Source organism: Ursus americanus, chromosome 14, assembly GCF_024610735.1.
Source record: "Ursus americanus isolate L20-20 chromosome 14, mUrsAme1.1.p, whole genome shotgun sequence".
In the NCBI taxonomy this organism is placed as follows: Eukaryota; Metazoa; Chordata; class Mammalia; order Carnivora; family Ursidae; genus Ursus; species Ursus americanus.
In genome coordinates, this window is record NC_142140.1 from 71,122,343 (window position 1) to 71,145,266 (window position 22,924).

At 56.8% G+C, this 22,924-nt stretch overlaps 1 protein-coding gene across 3 annotated transcripts; it reads right to left on the reverse strand.

The window, feature by feature from the left end:
* Positions 1–292: 292 nt before the first annotated feature.
* Positions 293–19,185, reverse strand: DRG2 (developmentally regulated GTP binding protein 2). Of its 3 annotated transcripts, none has more exons than XM_045778176.2 (13): positions 19,012–19,183; positions 15,004–15,164; positions 11,057–11,146; positions 10,374–10,434; positions 8,928–9,018; positions 8,199–8,271; positions 8,010–8,100; positions 7,042–7,139; positions 6,626–6,702; positions 5,282–5,370; positions 4,373–4,431; positions 1,442–1,495; positions 293–1,099 (listed from the first exon to the last, which is right to left on the reverse strand). In XM_045778176.2, the coding sequence occupies exons 1-13, from the start codon at positions 19,073–19,075 to the stop codon at positions 1,013–1,015; spliced, it is 1,095 nt and encodes a 364-aa protein (XP_045634132.1). In that variant the 5' UTR covers positions 19,076–19,183; the 3' UTR covers positions 293–1,012. The 3 variants fall into 3 exon arrangements, 2 of the variants coding, with proteins under 2 accessions (XP_045634132.1, XP_045634133.1); XR_006776274.2 differs by lacking the exon at positions 293–1,099 and adding an exon at positions 4,714–4,819 and having other exon boundaries at positions 19,012–19,185; XM_045778177.2 differs by lacking the exons at positions 293–1,099; positions 1,442–1,495; positions 4,373–4,431 and adding an exon at positions 4,810–4,927 and having other exon boundaries at positions 19,012–19,185.
* Positions 19,186–22,924: the final 3,739 nt, after the last annotated feature.

Below are 22,924 nucleotides of genomic sequence, written 5' to 3' on the forward strand. Positions count from 1 at the left end.
GGGAGCCTCCCTGCCACCCTGAAAGCCACAAGGGCCTACCGAGAATTCTGCCCCCTTGTCAGCCAGGCCTGGCGTCAAGAGGTGCCACATCTGGGGTCCCCAGCCCCCAGCCAACCCTCCAGGGCACAGACCACCCTGTAGGTCCCCCACACTCTCCTTTGCACCCGAGACCTGGGCCTGCTCTCCCACAGCCCCGGCTCCACCCAACCTCTCACCAGGCTCATGGCTGGTCCTGACCCCGCCTGGCAAGAGTTCGGCAAACTGACAGAACTGTCCTCAGTCTGAACAGGGATTGTTTCCACTCTTTATTGCAGAAAGGAGAGCCAAGACCAGCGGCTTGGAGAAAAAGCACAGAAACCCAGCACCAAAGCCTCCACTCCAGATATCCGTGCAGGCTCTGGGTTGTGGGGTCTGTGCTGGGCAGGGGCTGCCCTGGGAGGGCAGTACATCAGGACTCCTCGGGCTGACGAGGGCACAAGCTGGGGCTTAAAGCCACCATGGAGCAGCCCTGGGGCAGGGCAGAGGGTTTGTCCTGGGAGACCCCTCCCCAAGCGCCAGAGAGGCCGGCAGGAGCTGAAGGTCCAAGGTACCCCAACAGAAACTACAGCTTCCAGAGGCCCAGGCAGGCTCGGCTCTGAGCCCCAGCACTGAGCTAGCCGTCTGCATGAGGCCCTGGCTGCAGGGGAGGTGGGCAACTTAGTCCCTCGGGGCCTGAGAGGGCCAAGGGTAGGGCGCAGGCCCAGGGTTCCAAACACAGAACCCCCACCCAAGGGGACAGTCTCATGGGAAATGCCACCAGACCAGCCCAAGTTCCCCGACCGTGTCCCTCTACCCCAATACACTCTTCATCATCTGCCTACTGAAGAAACTTCCAGAAACAGCAGAGACTTGAGAGACCCCTTCCTGGGGTGTATGTATTTGTATGTATTTCCTGTTTGGGCTTTGGTGCATCCGGCTGGCTCTGACTCCCCGGGGAGAGAGGCTGGGCAGGCAGGGGGCCCAGGAGGGGGCACTACTTCTTGACAATCTGGATGACGTCCTCGTGCTCCATGGTGTGGGTCAGGCCCACCCGCTGCGGGCTGTACTTGGTGCTGGTGCCCTGGCGGGGGACAGACAATGGGGCCACGTCAGCCTCTGTCCTGAGCAGGGCCAAGCCTGGTATAGCTATTACAAGAGGAAGGTGCGTGTGGGTGTAGATATTCTGCGGGGGATGTGAATGCCAGAGTCTAATGTGGGGGCCCCAGCACTGCCAAACCGCCCTCAGACAGGACAATGTCCCCAGGGGTCTGACCATCCCTAGGTCCCAACACAGGAGAGGCCAGCATGGGTGGGCACGCACGCCCAAACTGGGACACACAGAGCAGCATGAACGCTGTGCTCCTGCCCGACCCAGGGGTGATGCTGGGCATGACCCCCACCCGTCTCCGGCCCAGAGACTCACCCACACCAGCGCGTACTTGAACTGGCTGGCGAGTGACCGATGGATGCGGTGGCACTGGAGGACGGGAGAGACAGACAGTGAGAGGAGTCTATAACGGCGCCCACCGAGCGTGGCCACACACCCAAGCCCCAGGCACGGGCCAGGAAGTGGTAGTTCCCCAGGCAGGTGGTCAGAGAGCAGTGGCCTTGTGAACACCAGCGGCTTGATCCAGGCAGTCTTGTGTTCATGGCTGTTCTGATGCTCCCACTTCCAGGCTGGCCCAAAGGTTGTGGTGCCCTTCTAAAGGTCTGGATCTGGCTGCCAGGAGCCTTCCGCCGGCCTTGCCTGAGTGACAACCCTGACAGATGCTCCTTCAGATGGGCGGGGGTGGTTTTCAGGACACCCCACCTCAGCCTGGAGTTACCCCACCTGGTCCCCGTCCCCTGGCGACAGCTGGGACCTCACCCACCCCCACCTCAGAAATGCCAGCGCTCTTAAAGGGAGCTAGAAGCAGGGGACCTTGGAGGGGCAGCCAGCTCTTCCCCTGGGATCGGGGGCCGGAGGGAAGGTCGTGTGGTATTGCCTCTCCTCTATGTGCCCGCAAGCCTTACAGGTCCTGGTCGGAGCCCCGACGCCCTGGCCCCGCTCCCGTGCGGACGCCGAGCCTGTAAGAACACTTCCTGAGCAAATACAGGCCCACCTGCTCCCGCCCCCCTCTGCCTTTCTCTGTACTTGTCTCTAGCGATGGGGGACAATGGAAGGTCATCCCAGGCCATCTTTTCTACCAGGGGAGAGATCATACTGTTTGACAATGGGGACACTCGTGCTCCTCCCTGCCCACTGTCCCTGCTGAGAGCCCTGCAAAGTCCTCGCTGCCTTGGGGCCTTATGGCCTATGACCCTTCCGGAGGCAAGGCCTATGTCAGCTCTCACTGAATACGTACCGGGGCCTAGGCTGGGTGCATTACAAAGGCCCTGGGGCTGGGTCAGTTACGCCCAGAAGAGGAAACTGAGGCACAGGGAGGCTGACACAGTACAGGGGAACTGGGGTATGACCCTGTGTCTGTCTGGTTCCAAGGTCTATGTGGTTCCTCTATTTTGGGTCCCTGCCACCAGCATCTAGGCAGGCCTTCTCGTATACCCTGCAGCACCTGGGACAGCTGGGTGCCCCAGGAGGGAGGCACCCGTGGGGAGGGCGAGCAGGGCAGAGGTGACCACGGAAGAGCAAGCTTCTCGGGGACAGAGTCCAGGCTCTGAAACCAGGCCCTCAAAGCCCCTCCCCACCCCACTGGGCGCTTCTCACCCCTGGGTCTAGCACCTCCTGCCTCTGGCCCTCCGTGCAGCTGATGGCCAACAGCCAGCATTCCCCACATTCACTCCTGCCTCTGGGCCTTTGTACCTGCTATCCCGCCTGCCTAGAAAGCCCTTGTCCTTCTATCTTCCGCTTTTCTTCCTGGGAGTGGCTGAAATCCTATATCCTCTTGGGCAAGGTGCCAGGGCCTGAGTGGATGGCGCAAAGTACCCACAGGGGGGGCAGGGTAGCCCCACAGAGGGCTGTACCAACAGCTGCTGGGTCCCCAGGCCACACCTCAGCCACCGGTTCTGAAACAGGCTTGTAGGGACGGGGACTCCCGCACGGAGCTCCTTGTGAGTCATCTGAGGGATGTGGCCTCTGCCGGGCACACTAGCCTTCAACGCCGAGCCCGCCCATTTGTGTCCAGGCCCCTAGCTGGCAGGGGCCTCAGGCCGGGCTTGCTGAACGCACGCACGCACGCAGGAGCCCAGCCTGCAGGCCAGCCCACCGCCTGTCCGCCACACAGATCCTGAGAAGAAATGAGCTAGATGGAAAACAAAACCCCCAAAACCAAAACCTTAAGATGCCTGTGTGACCTGGCACATTGTTGCAGGCTCTTGGGCCATCACCTGCTCCCACAGGGCCCATATGCCTTCGTGAAAGATTGTGCAGGGTCGCATTCAGGGACAGATGACCTTTGGGCCTGCAACAAAACCCCAGACGTGGAACGCACCCTCCTCTCCCTGAGCCTACAGGCTCAGCCCAGGGCCCCCCTGCCTCAGGACCTTTGCATACCTTACTCCCCGGCCTGGGAGGGCTTCCATCACCCCTAACTCTTCATGGTCAGGTCCTCCTTGGTCTACAGGCCCAATCACATTCACTCCCCAGAGACCATCTGGCCTCTCTGTGTAGGCTCAGGGTCACTCCCCATTCCCTTACTGTGTTGTACCCCCCCCCCCTTAGGTGTGACTTCTTAGCTCTGGCATTGGGTATTTGGCATCTCTTGCCCCCAAAGGACCCCGTTCGGGCTGGAACTGGGGCTGCTTTGTTTACTGTCGGTGCTCAGTAAATGTCGAGTGCGAAGAACATTCAGAGCCATCCGGGGCTGGAGGGGGGGTTGTGGGAGCAGGGAGGGCTGTGGGGGGCTGACTGGGGGGATAGGAAGCCAGGAGGGGCCAAGGGCATGGAGGCGGCAACTCTGAGCCCTAGGCCGGCACTGGGGAAACACAACGTGGAGTTCACAATACGGAAATGCCCCAGGGCAGTAGCTCTCCCAGGCGGAGGACAGGAACAGCTGTGGCTCTGAGGAGCCTGCAGCAGGGGGTGTGACAGGATGGGGATGACCACTGCTTCCAGGACCTTCCCGGCGCCAGGCAGCAGGCCGAGTGCTTCACGTGCGGGACTTCATGCAACGGCATGGCCCAGCCACCACTGGGTTGGGCAGTACCATCCCTGCCTCTGGGGGAGGCCTGGAGGCTCGCTACGCAGCTGGGAAGGGAGGTGACCCCGGGTCTAACTCCGGAGCCTGCCCCCAGCCACTCTGCTACCGCAGCTGCTGTCAGCCAAGCCAGCCGAGGGCTGGGAGAACCTTCGGCAAAACCCCGCAGCTGGCACGGAGACCTCCCTGACCCGCCATCTGGACACATCTGGGCAACTCACCACGTGCTCCACGGAGGCCCCTTTCCGGAGGATGATGGCATCTGTGAAGTCTGGCCTCTCTGTAAAGGTAGAGATTGCAGGTGGGGCGACAGGGAGGCAACCACAGCTACGGCCCCAAGCTGCTCTGTGGTCGCCTTCCATCAGGGGACAGAGGCCCTCCCAGCCCCCAGCCTTGGCCGAACCTTCCCCTCGCCATCGGGCACACCCTCCCTACGGATCCTTGTGCGGTGTTCTGCAACCCTGACTTTAGCAAAGGAAATCAACAAAAATCCACGTCCGGGACTCAGGCGGCCTGTAACCCCATCTGCCATGAGAGCCCTAAGTCCAGCCACGGGGAGCACCTGGACAGCACTGGCAAGACGTGACAGCTGCTGGCGACCAGTCAGGGGCAACGGCAGCTCCTCCCTTGCTGACAAGGTCAAGGCCACGCAAACTGCCAGAACTCAGCTGCAAGGTCACAGGGTGTGAGAGGCGTGCCATGGGGGGGAGGGGGACATGGTGAAGGCTCCTCTGTGTTCCTGTGCCTCTAGTCCTGACCCAGGGGGCGTGCTCCTGCTAGGGGAGGCCGGGAGGGGGGCGATCACTGTAGCCTGTTGGGAACCACAGGCCGGCCTCTAGCCCACTGCCCCTCCCTCCATAGCTTCCCCCCCTCCCCCCGGCCCTGCCCCCGGGCATCCTCAAGACCAGCAGCCCCAGAAAGTGGCCTTCTTTACTGTAAAGGCTCAGCCGAGGCCTCCAGCAGCCTGGGGCAGAGAACATGCCAGCTCTGGGATGGGAGAAAAGGTATGATCTGCACAGGACAAGTTGAGCCAGGGGCACTGTGCCCTCTGGGTGCCCCAGGCAGAGCCTGGCAGCCCTATAAGGAGGGTGACTCAGCACATTTCTTGGGCCACACGCCGCCGAACTCACGTCCTCTCTTCTTGGTATAGATGCAGGTCAGGGCCAGGTACTCCCAAAGCATCTCAAGCAAGTAGTCCAGGTTCAGCTTCATGCCGCAGCTGCCAGGGAGGAAGGCGGCCGGTCAGAGTGGCCCCCGTGGGCTTGGAGGCCAGGGCTTCCCGCTCTCTCACTCTTCCAGAGGGTGACCTCCATGTAGCTGGTCTGGGCACCGAGGCCATTGCGGCCCATCTGGCACCCGTGGGGAACCAAGCCCACAGACCTGGTGGCAGCTTGACACTTCAGCGGCCAGCGCTTCTGGTCACAGCCACGGTCACACCCAGTAGAGCTCAGCTGTCTCTCCTGGGAGAGCACATGGCATCGCTAAGGGACGCACAGTGCTTGGAGGGGGGCTCTCCACCTGACGGCTGCTGGGAGACCGATGGGCACAGGGCAGCCGGTGAGGATTTCAGTGACTGGGCGGCCCCTGGCTTGATCGTGTTCAGAGGCATGACCTGGAGCAGGTACCCTGACCTCCGCTGACATGTTGTGAGCACAGCAGGTGAAGGGGTGGTGTGGAGGTGACCGTACGCCCTGAGGCCCGGCCTGTCCTCGGGCAGCCCCTGAAGGGAGCCTGGAACGCAGCAGCAGGAGAGGAACTGAGGCTGTCCTTTGGGAAGGATGCCCGCTCTCTGCTGTTCTTGCCGATAGCTGGCGATGCCCGGGAGATGGTCCAGGACCCTTACCCATCATTTGTACCAGTCATCCCACTCAGTCACTCAGCGTCCCACTGCCTGGAAGCCCCGCCCCACTGGGAGGCTAGAGTGCCTTGCTTGAGCGGGGCAGCCAGCAGAGCGGAGCCCCCCAGTCACGCTGCTCCAAAGGAGGAATGGGCAGCGACGGTGAGGAGCGAACAAGCAGCCCTCTGGCAGAGGGCACGCAGCTCCCCCAGGACCCACCCCTCCAGGAGGGGCCGGGGGCGGGGCCAGGATGGCCCCACCCACCTGAGGACTTCCGTGTTTCCTTTTCCCTCACCCCCTGCAGTAGAAGCCACATCTTCCGGAAGGATCAGGAACAGCTGGCTCACACTCTTGGCCTTTTTGAGGCCTGCCGTTAACTACTAGGCTCTGAAGCCTCTTACTGAGTCTTGACCATCTCCGTTCATGGTACTATTTACCTTCTTTTTTCTTAACCAGAGCCCACGCCACATCACCCACTCTGTCCAGGCCGATCCTGGGTACGACCAGGCCACAGTCAAAGCCCTTACTGAGATGGTCTCCTCTGCCCCAGGCGTGCCTGGGGGGCTTGCCTGGCCAAGGTGGCCGGGAGGCCTGATGAGCTCACATTCACAAGGACAGCCGGGTGCCGGGGCCTCACCTGATGACCACACTGTTGGGCTTCCGGGCCAGGCGATCCACTTCTTCCATTGAGATCTGGTCGATTTTGTTATAAACCTGGGATTGAGACGGGAGAGGTAGGTGTTGGGGAAGGAAAACAACAAAACAGGGCAGGAGGCCAGTGCCAGGATCCTCCCTTCCCTGCTGTCTCAAGGATGGGGAAAGGCTGCAGGGGCCTGGGGCCGCTGTGCACCCCTAGGAAGGAAGGCTGGACTAGAGCCCCGGTGTCAAGCTGGACAGGTCTGCAAGCCTCTTGCAGCCCCCAGGGGACAGGGGAGGCGAGGGTGGAGCAGCTCCAGGCTCTTCCTGCTCCTCTGGGAAGCCTGCCTTGCGTCCGGGTCAGTCCTGGGTGAGCTCTGCTCCCGCACGCGCACCCCGGGGGCCGGCGCCACTTACATACAAGCAGGGCATGTACACCCGGTTGCCCACGATCACATCGATGAACTCGTCCGGGGAGCAGTCTTCTCGGAAGAGCACCTCCGCGTTGAAGATCTCTGAGGGGCTCGGATTAAGGGCCACCTGTGCACCAGCAGGCCCTCGTGTCCCCGCAGCGGAGGGGCCCGAAAGGCCAGCCAAGAAACACAGTGCTGAGAGGGACCTCGGAGGTCATCTGCTTTGGTCGGTAAAGTTTGGGCAATGCCCTCATTTTTTTTTTTTTTTTTTCAAAAGGAAGCAGAATATGCAAAGTCAATCAGTGGCTTCAATCTTCACTGTTAGGCAAGAAGAAAAAAGTACTTGCGAGAGTCCTCAGTGGAACCCCACCCAGGCTTCAGTGCCAAGAGCGCTGTCTGCAAGCACTGGCCTAACCCACCCTCCCCCATGCAAAGCTCTCCTCTGGAGGCCACCCTGCCTCTGCTTGCATACCTGCAGTGACAGGCACCTCACCACCTTGCAGACAGCCTGTCCACCGTGGTGAGTTCTTCACATCTGAGCTCCTCTGCCTCTGGGGCTCTGCCCTGTCCTCCAGGGTCCTCCAGAGACTCACCTAGCCCCCCAACATTACTTCAGTGGTAAACAGCCAAGCCCTTGGTTCTCCCTGAGGCTTCCCCAGGCCAGGAACCCTGTCCTCGGGGGCCGTCCCTCACCATGTCATCTTCCTTCCAGATGTGACCGGCCACCAGTGCCTAGAACCTGGCAGGGACTCAGGAAGCTACAGCTGAGTACACGGCTGTGGCCCAGCCAGCCTGCAGCCTGGTGAGCACAGGGCCGAAGGGGACAGCAAGCACTCCATGTCGCCGGGCTGCAGCCTTCCTGGGGGCTGCTCGGATGGATCCGGGGTGGCTTGGGGTGTGGTCTGTGAGCATCCTGGGCCACAAGGCCCCCGTCTCACGTTGCCCCTCCCCTGCCGCTTTTGGAAAGGATACTGTACTCGTGCAGGATCAGCTGCACCAGCTTTTCTGAGCACTGGGTCAGCGTGACTGTTGAGTTGAAGGAGATGCCACCCCCTTTCTTGGGCTGGAGGAGAAGAGAGGAAGGGACAGCTGCTCGCAAAGGGCCAGCCGCAATCATCCCGAACCTGCCCAGGCCTGGCCCACCGGTGAGAGGGGCCTCACCTTGAAGTAGATGTTGGGCTTGTGCTTGTTGAGGCGGATACCCACTGATTCCAGTTCCTTCTCCAGCAGAGACCTGGGTAGAGCCCCCACGAGCCTTCACAGGTGCCCAGAGGCAGGCTGATGGCTTCCATGGTACACAGGAAGCCCCTGCCCACCCGGAGGGAGACCAATGCCCTCCTCCCCACCACTAAGAACCCAGAACGTTCCTCCCCAACAGCCCAAAGCTGCTGAGGGGGAGCCTCTGGACCTTCTGCCCAGTCGGACAGGAGACGGGCTGGGTCTGCGACTGGCACGCAGAGGGAGGCCCAGTGTGCCCCTTAGGCAGCAGGTCAGGGCATGAATAAGGCTTCTGTTGCTTGGGGCTGGGCTCCTGGTGGGTTCCGGGCAGGAACTGAGGCACGTCAGCCTCGGCAGGCAGGAGCCAGAGCCAGGACGGCCTGTGCTGGCCAGGGGCCGGTGCCAGAGGCTCCCGCCGGCACGGCACAGTCCTTAGCCTCTGGACGTCTCCATGCCAGATGCAGGCCTGTCCGAGAGGATGCTGCAGGCTGGCCGCACGGGTTTAGCCTGCGGACAGGCCTGCCGCTGCTCCCGCGTGGGAGAGGCCCCAGCACCCCCTGGGCCACCCATCAGGCGTTCAGGGGCACAGCAGCTGGAGCCGCAGCATCCCATGACTCCACCCAGGGACCTCCCCAGACCTATCAGTCCGCCCGCCTGCACCACCCTGCGGACCTCTGCACTTCTCCCTTGGTGGCGTCCAACATCATGATGACGACGTCAGCCGTGCGCGCCACAGCAATCACCTGTCGGCCCCGGCCTTTCCCTGGACGCGTGGAAGAGATGTGGTCACACAGGGACAGAGGCACATTTTCTCGCTTAATCCTCAAAACGATCCCGTACAGGAAGCAGTATCATGCCCATTTCACAGATAAGAAAACCGAGACCTGGTTTAGAGATACTTGATCACTTGCCCAATATCACAAAGCTAGTGTGGTATGAGGGTTTCAACACAGCTGCCCTTTCTGGACACGGGCCGTAGAAGCCACCCCACTGCAAGGGCGGCAAAAAGGGTCACACGAGATGCCGCAGGAAGAGGTGCCTTAGGAACTGCACGTGAAGATCAGACCCTGTGGTTATCAGACCAGCAGAGAAGCCAGGCAACCTGCCGAGGTCACAGCACTAGGATCCAGGTAGTACAGGCTTCAGCCATGACCGGCCTCCCTCTTCGGAGAATGAGGGCCTTGGGCCCGGTGATCTTCACAGGCCAGCTGCCTCCTGACACTGCCCGCGCACGTCCCCCCACCGTGGCCAGACCACCCCCAGGCCCCACGATGCTCGCGGGGACAGCAGGTTCCTGGGGGACCATCGCCATTCTCCCTGCCCCGATCCAAGCAGGCAGCACTTTGCCCTGATGAGGACAGAGGGGCGCGGGAGGGCGCCGGGCAGAGATGGCAACTGGACCCGCCGGGAGAGGCCCTGCTGCCCGGCCATGCCGGGGCCGTGGAGCAGAGAGGTGGGTGCCGACCCCAGCTCTGCCCCTCAGTGGATCAAGAGTCGTCAGGGCAGGCCCTTTATCTATCATCTCTGACGTTCCTCCCAGCTATGAAAAGGAAATGGTGACACTCGCTAAGTCATCACAGGACCAGCTGAGGACTGAGACAACGGCGAGCTCACAGCCCGGCGCTTGGCCAGTGTCGGAGAAGCATCAGCTGGTTACCGTGTCTGTGAGGCTGCGGGCCGCCCCCTGCCACCGGAAGCCACGGGCATGTTCCCATCTCAGAACACAACACCGAAACAACAAAGGACGGGCTCCAGGACAAGGAGCACGCTCTGAGCTAGCCAGCTGACTCGTGTCCGCTCCTTGAGGGGCTCCCTGCAGAGGCGCACTGGAGCCCGTGGAGTAGAAGAGTGAATTCAAACTGTCAGGTGAGCTATGCGACCTGGGGCAAGTCCCTTCACCTCGTGGGGCCTCAGTTTCCTCGGCTTTAAGATGGGGCCAGCCAGGACCTTATGAGGCCAGAGCAATGTGAGAGGCTGCGAGCCTTCCCCTACCCGTCAAGCCCTGCAGCCATGTCCGATTTTAACAGCGAGGCCAGTATACCCAACACGTTCTGGAAGAGGGTGGGCTGGGGTGCTGAGATCCACCCGGTCTCCCACCCACGTGTCCCCACCTCCTACCTTGGGCTGCGCCCTCGATGATCCCAGGAAGGTCCAGGAGCTGGATATTGGCTCCTTTATACTAGGATGGGGAAGAGAAGAAGGTCAGGGGAGGAGTCCCCGCAGGAAGGGCCTGCCGGACCCCAGGACACTACAGCGGCCTGCACTGCAGGGGCTATGGGAAACCCCGGGGTCAGCCTCTGGGGCCAGGCCTTCGCCTTGTGACCGCTCCAGCCCGGCACAGACCCTGTCCCGCGAGCTGAGGAGCCACTGGGGAGGGGCTCTCGAGGCGCTGCGATCCCACCACACTCTCCCCTGATGGTAAGAACGCCACAAAAACGTCCCCACACCGTGGAGGCTCCAGGCCCCGGGGCCCCGGCTGCCCCAGGCTCTGAAGCTTCACGGGAGCCGGAGGGATCCAGCCAGCCAGGAACAAGTGACCCAAGCTGGGGTGGTGCGGGACAGTGGAGCACGACGGGGCGCCAGGAGAGCTGCCACGGGCCGGCCCGACTCCCAGAACCAGTCAGGCATCCCTGGGGTCTCGGCAGCCAGAATCCTCAGAGGTGCCAGTGCTTGAAGGCAAAGCAGCTCAGTTCAGAGCCTTCCCCCTCCACACGACACCCACACACGCGACATCCATCGACACCACCGCAAACCCGAGCACGCGCCCTCTCCCTTCTGGAGTCCAGCACACCCCAACTTACTTCGATGACCCCGGGGATACACGTCAGGGTTGTGAACTCATAGGACGCAGCTTCGCTGGCCGTGGAGGTCATTAGACTCAAGAAGGTGGACTAGGAGAAAAAAGAGAGCATTGTAGTGAGGGAGTCTTGTTCCAGCCTCCTGGGAGGATCCCCACAGGCTGGGAGCCTGCCGGGCGCAGGGACTCCCTCCTCAGCCTCAGCATGGGGACAGAAAACAGCTGGAAACGTCCCCTCTGGCCCCGCCCAGGGCAGGTGGGGCACCAGAGGGCCACTCCTTTCCTTGGAGGTCTCAAGGCCTGTCTCAGGTGGACACAGAGAACTGGTTTCTAAATCTAGGCCCACTCCCTAGCTCCACCAGACCCGCCAGCCCCTCCTGGGCCCCAGAGAACTTCGAACAGGCAACAGCCCCTGGCACTCAAAGCAGCTGCTCACCCAGGGAGGGGAGAGATGTGCAAGGGGACAGACATGGTCTGAGACAGAGCCAGATGGCAGGAGAAGGTGCTGCCAGGCAGGAAGGAGTGAGCTGGGAAGGATCTGGATGGGAAAGCTCAGGCCACGGTTCACTGTGGGAGCAGAGCCATGGCTTGGCTGGGAGTTAGAGACCTGGCCCCTGCGGGCAAGAAACTTCCCCCTCCGAGCTTCGGAGCCGTTCACATGCACGCTGGCCATCTGCTCGGTCCCCACCGTGGGGGGCCGCGTGGGGTGAAAGGAGATGATAAGCACTACGTGTGCCAAGCCCAGAGCGTGGCAAGACCACAGCAATGGATGCAGTGGCCAAGAGGGCCAGCAAAGCAGTGCACAGAACCAGAGAGGGGGAGAAACCCAGCCCTGGCCTCCTGCCCCCGCCTAGTCAGCGGGGCACCGGGAACAACGAGCCTGCATGTCTGGCAACCAGGAAGGCTGGGGGCACATCTCACTCATACATCCTCACCCCTTGAAGGAAACATTGGCTTCAAATCCAGAAGCTCTCCACCCTGGGGGCCTCTTAGAAACTTGAGGAAAGAGAAAACCTGGTGGGGCAGACAGGTATGGGCAGGTTGGGCAGACAGCTACGGGCAGGCTGCCGAGACACTGACTGACCATTGCTGGAGGCCAACAGGAGGACACTCTGACCCTGTCTGGCCTCTGCAGGGGGGAGGTGTGGGCCCTCCCATGGTTGGAGAGCCCAGATCCCCAGCAGGGCAGTGGGATCTGGCCACAGGGCAAGACCCTCAACGGCACAGCCTGGGCTTGGAAAGAAGTCCTTGGCAGGCTGGACGTAAAATCACGAAAAGGTGAAATCTGATGGGGGGTCCATAACAACGCCCCAAGAATTAAAGCCTAAAAATAGTTACCGGTCACCCTGTGGGACAGCTCTGACCCCAACATCTTGCTGACCATTTAAGGGCAACCCATACGCATTTGTCCTGCCTTTCCAGGAACTTTTTCCGGCTAACCAAAGAGCCGACAGCGATGAGAGAAGGCGCTACTCCCCAGAGGAACATCAGCTAACGAGTGAGGAAGGAGGAGGAGAACTCAAAAATTGACGTGTTACCGTGGCTAACAAAACTCCCAGGCAAGGACAATTCCCTGGCATCGAGGTCACCAAGGGGATGCTGACAGGGCTGGACTTCCACACGCCACTGTGGCAGCATCTTGCAGGGGACTCTCCAGTTACCTGGGGTTGGGAAGGAGGCTAACACTACGCAGAAGGGAGACAGGGTGTCCCTCGCCCTAAGCCAGGGGTTCCGGAAATGCAACCAGCGGTCAGGGGTTTTTCTTTGGCATGGTACGAAATGAGGTCCACCCCATGTCCTTTGTGGAACCTGGCCACAAGTCCCGGGTTTCTACCTGACTCTGGGTTCACAGGAACTACAACGAACAGACGGACGAGCTAACGCACACCACAGGGAAGTGGGTGCGGGCTTTCTGTAGGACCGGTGGTGGTCTCTTTAGAGTTAGGGGCTTGACGAAAGGGACCGTTCTAGATTAGAGCAGGCAGAGGGACGACACCTACAGGGACCACATGAGGTCCCAGAATGGACCTTAGTTGGGACAGACCAGCTGCAAAGGTCATTTGGGGGTGAGTGTTGAAATCAGAACGCGGTCCAGGTGTTAGACCATTCCTAAATTACCGTTCATTTTGTTTGGTGGGATAGTTAGTGGCTAAGTAGGAAAATATCCTTACTCTTTAGAGACACGAGCTTCGATATTTAGGGGTGAAAGGTCATGAAGCATGATGTCTGTCATTTATTCTCAAATGGGTCAGTCAAAACAAAAACAAAACCCCAAACACACGCGCGCACACACAAATCTGAAGACGTGGACCAATATGGCAAAGTCCATGGATTCCGAGAGTGGGTACACTGTACCTGTTCTTTACCTCTTCTGCGTGTCTGGAAATTTCCAGTGTAGACAACTGGGGAAAATGAGAAACGGCCAAAAAGACAGAGAGGGATCTGGAAACCTTGCCAGGACTGAAAGCCGTGAGGGTGTTCAGCCAGCAGAGAGCACACGTGGGGACAGTCCCACCTCTCCCGAGGGGCTCTGCAGCGTGGGCGTCAGCTCCTTCTGAGGGGCCGCAGCAGGAGGCCCCTGAGCGGCTTCGTGTCCAGCTTTTGTCAAGCTGAGGGGTCATAAGCACCCATCACTGCAGGGATCTGAGCACTGGCCAGGAAGCTGCGTGTGAAATGGGCACTCAGGTTTGACGAGCGTTGCCAAGACGTCGGCTGGATGAACGGCCAGCAGCCCAGAGGAGGAGGGCAGTGGCTCCTTTCCAGTACGTGGTGTCACTTTCGCCTCCAGCAACTTTCCCCTCCTCATCCTACCTGGCTTGGATGGCTAACTAACTAAACTAACTGTTTCCTGAGCCCACACGGACGGAGGACATGGGGACGGTGCATCCAGCTGGGTACTGAGCATAAAGTCCAACTGGGGTAGGACTGCTTCCCGAGAGTAAGAAACACCTACAAGCCACCAGGAAGGAAGCCTTCTGCCGACCTCGACGCTGAGTCTGGTCTTCCTCTAACAGCTCACAGCCCCGTGCTGACACAGCATCCCGGGTGGGCGTCCGTGAGCAGATGCTAGGAGACATTCCCAACTGTCCCCATGTGGAGTCAGCTAGAGCTTCTTTGGAGGGTAAATGGCAGTGCTGATGGGCAGTTTTAAAACGCACAACCTCGAGCCACTGGGCTCACCTGGAGGAATACGGCTTCCAGAAACACCAACTCCAGGACGCAATGGGCCCGGGAGGGAAGGAGCAGACTGCTGCTGAGGCTATGACCACAGTGCGGGCTTCTAGGCAGCCATTACGAGATGAGGGAACTCTAATGTATGAATGGGACAAACAGCCATGGAGCAGTAAACATGCCAGTGGCCGACGTAGCTCTCATCCCATCTTCATTGTGTGTGTAGACGGACGGCAGACCCATCCCCACCTCCTGGGATGCACGCACCCATTACCCAGGCACCCAACCCCGCACAAAGCACAGCTACACTGCTCGGCCAGCAGTAAGCACTCAAGAGGTGACGGCTGTTAGCAACGCCCCCGCCACGCGTGGCCCAGGGTAATGGGCTTAACACAGGTTGTAGCCGAACTGGTTTAAAAGCTTCTCCAGCAGCACCTGTCCAAGCCTCCTGGTCATGGTTCCCTCAGCCTAGATCTGAGCAGCCTCCTCACTATTCCTACCGTACCACCAGCGCCCGGCACAGAGCCTGACACACGGTGCACACTCAGTAAACGTTTGTACATGAGGGACGGGTCCGAGACTGAGTGGAAATACTTCTCCCACAGTCAGGCAACGAGGGTTGCCATGGCAGGATGCTAAAGGGATGGGACCGGGTCCTGGGGGACTGAATCTTCTCGGTCCCTGGAGCTAATTCAGAAAGGCGGCGAGAGGAGGCGCTGGACAGTCGTGTTTGGGAGACAACCTGCTTCCTCCCCAAGGCCCACGCTGACCATCACTGACCTTACCCACAGAGGGAAATCCAATCAGCGCCACGCGGGCGTCACCCGACTTCATGACATCGAAACCCTCTCCTTTGGATGAGGCCGATTTGGACGGTTCCAGAAGCTGGGCCCGATACTTGGCGAGTTTTGCCTTCAGCAGGCCCAGATGATACTCGGTGGCTAAAGGACAAAAAGCAAGACGGAAGATAAGTATCCAGGGTCTCCAAGCCCCGTGGGTCAGGTATGCCCCCACATACAACCAAACGTTGGCTGGAAACATCAGAATCAGACTGGGAAAGAAAATACCCCTCTGCTTAAAATGCCCCCTTAGCCTCTCACTTCACTTAGGATAGAAGCTAGCCTCCTAATTGAGACCACACGACCCCAGGTCAGTGGTTCTCAACGGGCAGCACGACTCCCTGGGGGGTTCTGGGGGATGTTTTCTGTTGTCGGTGCAAAGTCCCCACTGGCATTCATCAGGCAGGGACCAGGGAAGCCCGCAGCCCTACAAAGTGTGAGTCAGTCCGGCACAGCTATCAATTGTCCCACGTTCCTTATGACTTTCACAGCCCTAAGACATCTGCAGAGGGAACACGTGGGTTAGCATCAAGTGGAGCCTCATTCTGTTTCACGCAGCAACACAGCGTCACAGCGTGTTTCACAGCGTCAATAACACTGAAATTTCCAGGAGAGCAACTTCTGCGCCTGTGAAGGAAAGGCTCTAGCTCGTGTTGTTTGAAACCTCACCTAGAGATGCTCAGCATCATGGGATCCCAGGCTGCCACCAGTGATCGCTCTTGTAGGGTGCCTGAGTCAGCCACACACCACACTGGGCACTGGGCTGCTTCGTGCCTGCCTCCTACCCTGCGATGCCGCCCAGAGCAGCAAACATCTCACGGCTTCCTTGTAACGCCGCTGCATCCTGGCCGTGCCCCAACATTTACATATTGAAATAAACACTATTTTAATTATACTTTCCTTTTTCTCCTCCTTTGTATTATGATTAGGGTGTTATACTCATTTGTCTCAAATTCTGTGTGCACAAAAGTCACACTATTAAAGGGGAGCTGCATTTCATGATAGTAAAGGCGTTACACAATCTTTGCTACAAAAGCGGACTGGGGCTAGGTAACCTGGTCCCTCACTACTTCTCCAACATCTCCTTTCACTCTCTCTTTTATGTACTACATTCCAGCCACAGCGGCTTTCTTGTTGTTTCTTCAGGACAAGCTGACATCATTCGTGCCCCAGGACCTTTGCATTTGCTATTCCTTTCATTGCAACGTTATCTTCCCAGGGCTGGCTCCTTCTTAACATTCGAGGCTCAGCTCAAATGTCATCTCTTCAAAGAGGTCTCCCCTACCCAGCCGGAGGGGGCAGTGGGAAATGTCACGCAGAGGTGAAGGACCTGGGCTGGAATCCCACCCTGCCATTCCTGGCCGTGGAACTTTGCAAAAGTTACTTAATCTTCTTGTGTATCAGTTTCTTAATTGGCAAAGCAGGGATGTTAAGAGGAGAAACCACCCCACTGGATTTTCAGAAAGCTTACGGAAAGCATTAAGAATAATGACTAGCACACAGTAAGCGCCCAATAACTGCTGATTATTATTATGATCACCCACCCACACTAACACCCACCCTTCCTGCGGCCCTGCTTAGCTTGACGATCCTGTTCATGGTCTTCATGGCTCTGATCACTATTTGAATCTCGCTCCTTTACTTCCTCACTCAAGTGGGGCAGGATCCCAGCTTCTGGTGGCATGCGGCAGGTACTCAGGAAATGTCTAACAAGTGAAGGATTGAACTGATGGCAGTGAGAGGTGGTCAAGAATGGGTTCAGCACTCGTCAGGTATCTGATCCTTCCTGTCATCCCAGCTCATAAGATTCTGAGCACCTCTGAAGGGAAGGACTGGGTCTTAATCCTTACATCATCTTTACGCCCCCTCTTCACCACTGTCAAAGCCTCCCTGCTACTCTCCTTGATCCTTGTAGATGATACTCCACAGGGCAGCCAACTGGAACTTTTTTTTTTTTTTAAAGATTTTATTTATTTATTTGACAGAGACAGATAGCCAGCGAGAGAGGGAACACAGGCAGGGGGAGTGGGAGAGGAAGAAGCAGGCTTCCAGCGGAGGAGCCTGACGTGGGGCTCCATCCCAGAACACTGGGACCATGCCCCGAGCCGAAGGCAGACGCTCAACGACTGAGCCACCCAGGTGCCCCAGCCAATTGGAACTTTTAAAACAGAAACCAGAGGATGCCTGGGTGGCTCAGTCAGTTAAGCGTCGGCCTTCGGCTCAGGTCATGATCACAGGGTCTGGGATGGAGCCCCGCACTGGGCTCTGTACTCAGCGGGGAGTCTGCGTCTACCTCTCCCTCTCCCTCTGCCTGCTGCTCCCCCTGCTTGTGTTCTCTTGCTCTCAAATAAATAAATAAAATAAAATAAAACAGAAATTGGACTATGTCTCTCCCCTGCTTAACACCCTCCAGTAGCTCCCGCTGCCTGAGAACACAACTGCCACTTTCCCATGACCTACCAGGCCCTACAGGATTGGCCCTTTCCTTTCCCATCACTGCACTCCAGCCCCAGACCTTCAGATCCCTGAGCAAGAAGAGTCTGTTCCTGCCTCAGCAACGTTTGCTCCTCTGCCAGGAACAGTCTTGCCCCAGATCTCTGCATGGCTGGTTCCTTCTCATTCTGGTCTCAGCTCAAACGTCCCCACCTCATGGAGGTGATCGTTTTACCTTAGTAGGCCCAGCTCCCACCCCCCCACACTCTTGCTCTATCAGCCTCGTTTGTCTTCACAGCCTTTGTTGCTGGCTGAAACAATCCTTCTGATTTGGTTATTCACTTACAGACTACCCACTAGAAGGTCAGCTGCAGGAGGGCAAGGATGTGCCTGCTGTGCTCATGCCTACTACATAGTGAGGGCTTGGTGAAGATTTACGTAACGAATGAATGAATGAAGTCTCCCGGCTTCTCAGCCTCCAGAACGAAACAGAGCCAGGGAAGGACAGACAGAGACTAGCTACCTCGTATTCCCCACTTCCTGCCTCTGCAACCCCATGGCAAGACTGCTTAGACACAGGGCCTCACTCACTCTGGCCAATTGCATCCCCCATCACTCCAGACCCTCCTTCTGATCTAGACTGTTCTAGATCTAGAACTGCCCCATGAACACGCCATGCTCACCTGGACTGCCAGGCTTTTGCCTCAGCAGTGACCCTCACCGGGAGTACCTTCCCCGTAATCAGTTCAAGCCCCACCTCCTCCTGGAAGCCTTCTTGGGTGTCATTTGTTTTCCCCCACTGCTCCTCCCCTGTGAGCTCCTCCAGCCCTTACAATCTGAAGTCCAGATTTGATCCTTTATTGTGCGCTATGTTGGGGGGTTACTTTAAATACCGAGTGCTTACCATGTGCCTAGTACTTTGCACACACTACCTAGTTTAATTTAGCTGTGAGCTAAGATGAGAGGGAGATTAAGATCCCCATTTGCAGATGAGGACACTGAGGCTCAAAGAGGCGAAGTGACTTTCCAAGCTTTCACAGCAGGTACGGGTGGCGCTGGAGTTCAAACCCAGGTCCACCAGGCTCGAGTCTTGATGGCCTCCGCCCCGAGATGCTGGGTGAGGCTGTACCCGCGAAAGGTCTCCTCCTGGGCTTTCCAGCACAAAAGGGGAGAGCACCGACTCCCCAGGCCCGGCCGCCAGGAGACCCGGGTTTGAAGCCCGACCAAGCCTCTCTCTGGGTCAGACGCGGGCTGCGCGCTGCGATTTCTCTACTTGGTCGCCTGGTCTGGCACGGAGCCTATCTCACAGTGATCGTCTGCAATCAGACCAGCGCGCTGGGACCCGGTCCCGCCTGGTCCTGCCTGCCTCGGTCGCGCTGGGAGACCTGGTCGAGTCTCTGGCACTTCTCTGCTGCCTTCGAGCCCGCATCGGCTCTATCGCTGGAGTTGTTCCCCCATTTTACAGACAGGAAAACTGAGGCGGGCAGAAAGGAAGGCCCCGCCAGCCGGCCCTCACCCTTGTTCTTCTGCGTCCGAGCGATCTCCTTCTCGATCTCGGAGATCTTCTCCAGGATCCCCATGGTGGCGGCTGAACCCGGCACACCGACAGACACAGCAGCGACACCGGGAATTCCGCCCTCTCGGCGGCGGCAGAAGTGCGTGCGCCCGGAAGCCCACGGAGAACAGCGTCCTCGTGCGCCCGGCGCTCCGGGATTCAGAGTCCGGACGGACGACGTCGAGCGGAGTGCCAGACACTATTGGTTCCGCCCGCTGGGCCACGGAGGCTGGGGGCCCGGTAAGGGCTGGGGCGGGGCCGGGGGCGGGGCCGGGGCGGGGCCGGGGGCGGGGCCATGCTCTACCCGGCCAGGACTGAACTGGGCAGAAGATGAGCTTAGGAGACCGAGAGGGAATTTTGGGTGATGAACCCTGAACTTCGGGTTCCAAGCGCAGCTGACTGTCCTGATGTCAAGAAGCGCTGAGTTGAAAGCCTGGTGGCTCTTATTTTGTGTAGAGGCTGAAAGCGGATCCCCATTATCACATTAACGAAGTGTTCCGACTTAGCCTTACCACCTGCCATCAGATGCCTCCCGATATGATGCGTTATAAAGTAGACAGTATCTCCTACTGGAATTCCTGCCAAAAAGTACTGTATCTGAGTTTAGACACGAGGAAACATCAGACAAATCTAGAAAGTGGTACGTTTTATAAGTTGCCTGGGCTCCTCACAATTGCCAATGACAGGAAGGTGCGTTGGGAGGCGAGACAGCGGGACTGTTCTAGATAAAAAGGTATTAAATATAATGTGTGGACTTTGCCTAGAATCTGGTTAACTTTTTTTTTTTTTAAGATTTTATTTATTCGACAGAGAGAGCGAGCACAAATAGGGGGAGAAGCAGGCTCCCCACCTGATGCAGGGCTCAATACCAAGATGCTGGGATCATGACCTGAGCCCATGAGCAGGGGGCAGACTCTTAACAACTAAGCCACCCAGGTGCCTCTGGTTAACATTTTAAAAGCAGCTATGAAAAGACATTCTTAAGACAATTGAGGAAAATTTGACTTTGGATAGGATATTAGATATTACGGCATTATAGCTAATTTTCTTGGGTGTGATTATGCAGGAGAATGTCTTTTATTCTCCGCGGGTGTACCTGGTGGCATTTAGGGATTGTCTTAGTCCGCTTAGGCTGCGGTAACAAAATACCCACACTGGATGGCTTGAACAACAGAATTTCGTTTTCCCACAGCTCTGGAGGCTGGAAGTCTGGGGTCAGTCTGCCAGAATGGTTGGGTTCTTGGTAAGAGCCCCATTCCTGGATTGCAGATAGTTGCCTTCTCCCTGTGTCCTTGCATGGCCTTTACTCAGTGCATGTACACAGGGAAAGAGCGAGAGAGAGCACTCTGGTGACTGTTCTTATAAGGGCACTGATCCCATTGTGACCTCATCTGACCTTAATAACCTTCCAAAGATGAATCTCCAAATACCATCATATTGGGGGCTTCGGGCTTCAGCATACGAATTTGGGGGGACATAAACATCCAGTCCATATCAGGGCTAAAGAACATGACGTTTGTTCCTTACTGTCAGTGGTTCCAACCGTGTATACATTTAGAGAAAGCATGCTAAAAAATAAAAAATAAAATAATAAAATAAAATAATAAAATAAAAAGAAAGCATGCTAAAGTGGCCGTATGTTAACAGTGTGTCCGTATGTATTGAATTATTCTTTCAACTCTTCTGTATGTTTTTAGTAAAAAGTTGGGGGTGGAGAATGGGTCCTTGGCAATGACTCTGTCTGTGTTCAGATCTGAGGTTGCTAACAAGTGTGAGCTTGGTTAAATATGTTAACCTCTCTGAATCTGTTTCTGTTATCTTAAAAATGGGAAAACACGGTTGCTAAGAAAATGTGCGTGAGGCATATTGTCTGGCCATGAGTTCTTCTTGACTGCCAGGACTGCTGTAAGTGATTTTTCCTCTGTGGGCCTCACATCCTCCTCACAGCCCAGCCACACTTATTGAATGTTTATTATGTACCAGGCTCTGAGCTGGAGAGGGGCTTTCCTAAGCTTTGAGCTTGCAATCCTCATCTACCTTTTACAAAGCGAGATTACAAGCCACGAGAAGTGCCTGGCCTAGTGGCTGAAGCTATTCAATGGCAGGGCTGAGATTTGAGGGCAAAGCTTTTGATTCCAAGTCCAGGGCCCACAAGGTGACAACATGTTAGACTGTGGATAGGAATATCTGTGCATTAGGCTTAAAGAAAATTGTGTGAAAGCCCTTTGGGACCTAGGGAGGCCCACACCAGTGTGGAGGCCTGTAGAGCCCTGGCCCAGGAGTGGGCCTCCAAATTCGACATAACGTGGCTCACTGGGCTTCATTTCCCACCACGCTTGTGCCCACAGACGGGTATTGACTTCCAGTTTACCCATGGGGAAACGCAAGTGCTCTAACCTAGGACTCACCTCCCAAGACTCTTGGCATCTCTGCGGTTGTCATAATCCCCATGGGCCTCAGTTTCTTCCTAAATTACATGAGAATCATTCCTACTTCAGGGGTCAAGAGAGACAACCCGAACATCAGGCATCCTCTGGGCAACAGGCCTTTTCTGCTTGGAAGATATGGGTCCTCCTAACCCGAACATGGCCACCCAGAGCTTGTTTCTTCATGTCACTTGAGGAAACTTTGAAATAGAGTTCACAGATTTCTGAAGAGGCTGCTACTAGAACTGTAGAAATATTTGATTTGCCCATCAAAAGACACTGTTGACAGAGTAAAGGGACAACCCATGAAATGGGAGAAGATATTTGCAAATCACATACCCAGATAAGCGGTTAATATCTAGAATATAGACTAAAGCCCTAAAAGGCAAACAACAAAACAACCCGGTTTTTAAAACGTACAAAGGACTTGAACAGACATTTCTCCAAAGAACGTCCACAGACAGCCAACAAGCACATGAGAAAATGCTTCACCTCACTGGTCATTAGGGAAATGTAAATCAAAACCATTTTCAGGGGCGCCTGGGTGGCTCAGTCGGTTAAGCATCTGCCTTCAGCTCAGGTCATGATCCCGGGGTCCTGGGATCGAGCCCCGCATCGCGCTCCCTGCTCAACGGAGAGCCTGCTTCTCCCTCTCCCTCTGCTTCTCCTTCTCCCTCTACTTCTCCCTCTCCCTCTGCTGCTCCCCCCCCCGACCTGTGCGCTCTCGCTCTCTGTCAAATAAATAAATAAAATCTTTAAAAAATAATAAAAATAAATAAAAAAGAAAATAGTATGGAGTTTCCTCAAAAAAATTAAAAATAGAATTAGCACGCACTCCAGTGATTCCCCTTCTGGGTAGGTATTAGCTCCCTACTAAAAGAACTGAGAGTAGGGTCTCAAGGAGATAGTTACACACCCATGTTCATAGCCGCATAATTCACAATAGCCAAGAGATAGAAGAAGCCCGAGTGTCCATTGACGGATGCATGAATAAACCCAATGTGGTGTAGACATTCACTGAGGATTGTTTAGCCTTAAAAAGAAGAAAATTCAGCCTCGCTAAGTGAAATAAGCCAGTCACGGAAACAAATACTATATGATTCCACTTGTATGAGGTTCCTAAGTGGTCAAATTCATAGCCACAGAAAGTAGATCAGAGGTTACCGGGGGCTGAGAGGGAGGGAGGGGGAGCAGCTTTGTTTCATGAGTACAGAATCTCTGCTGGGATGACGAGAAAGTTCCAGAGACGGGTGGTGGTGATGGTTGTGCAACATTGTGAATATACTTAATGCCACTGAACTGTTTGCTTAAAAGTGGCCAAAGTGGTAAATTGTATATTTTGTATATTTTACCGCCATAAAAAGAAGTCGTTACATTTGATAGCATAAAATAATTTGCCCCCTTATGGAATAATTGTAAGTCACGGGGATGAAAGGTACAGCACGGGG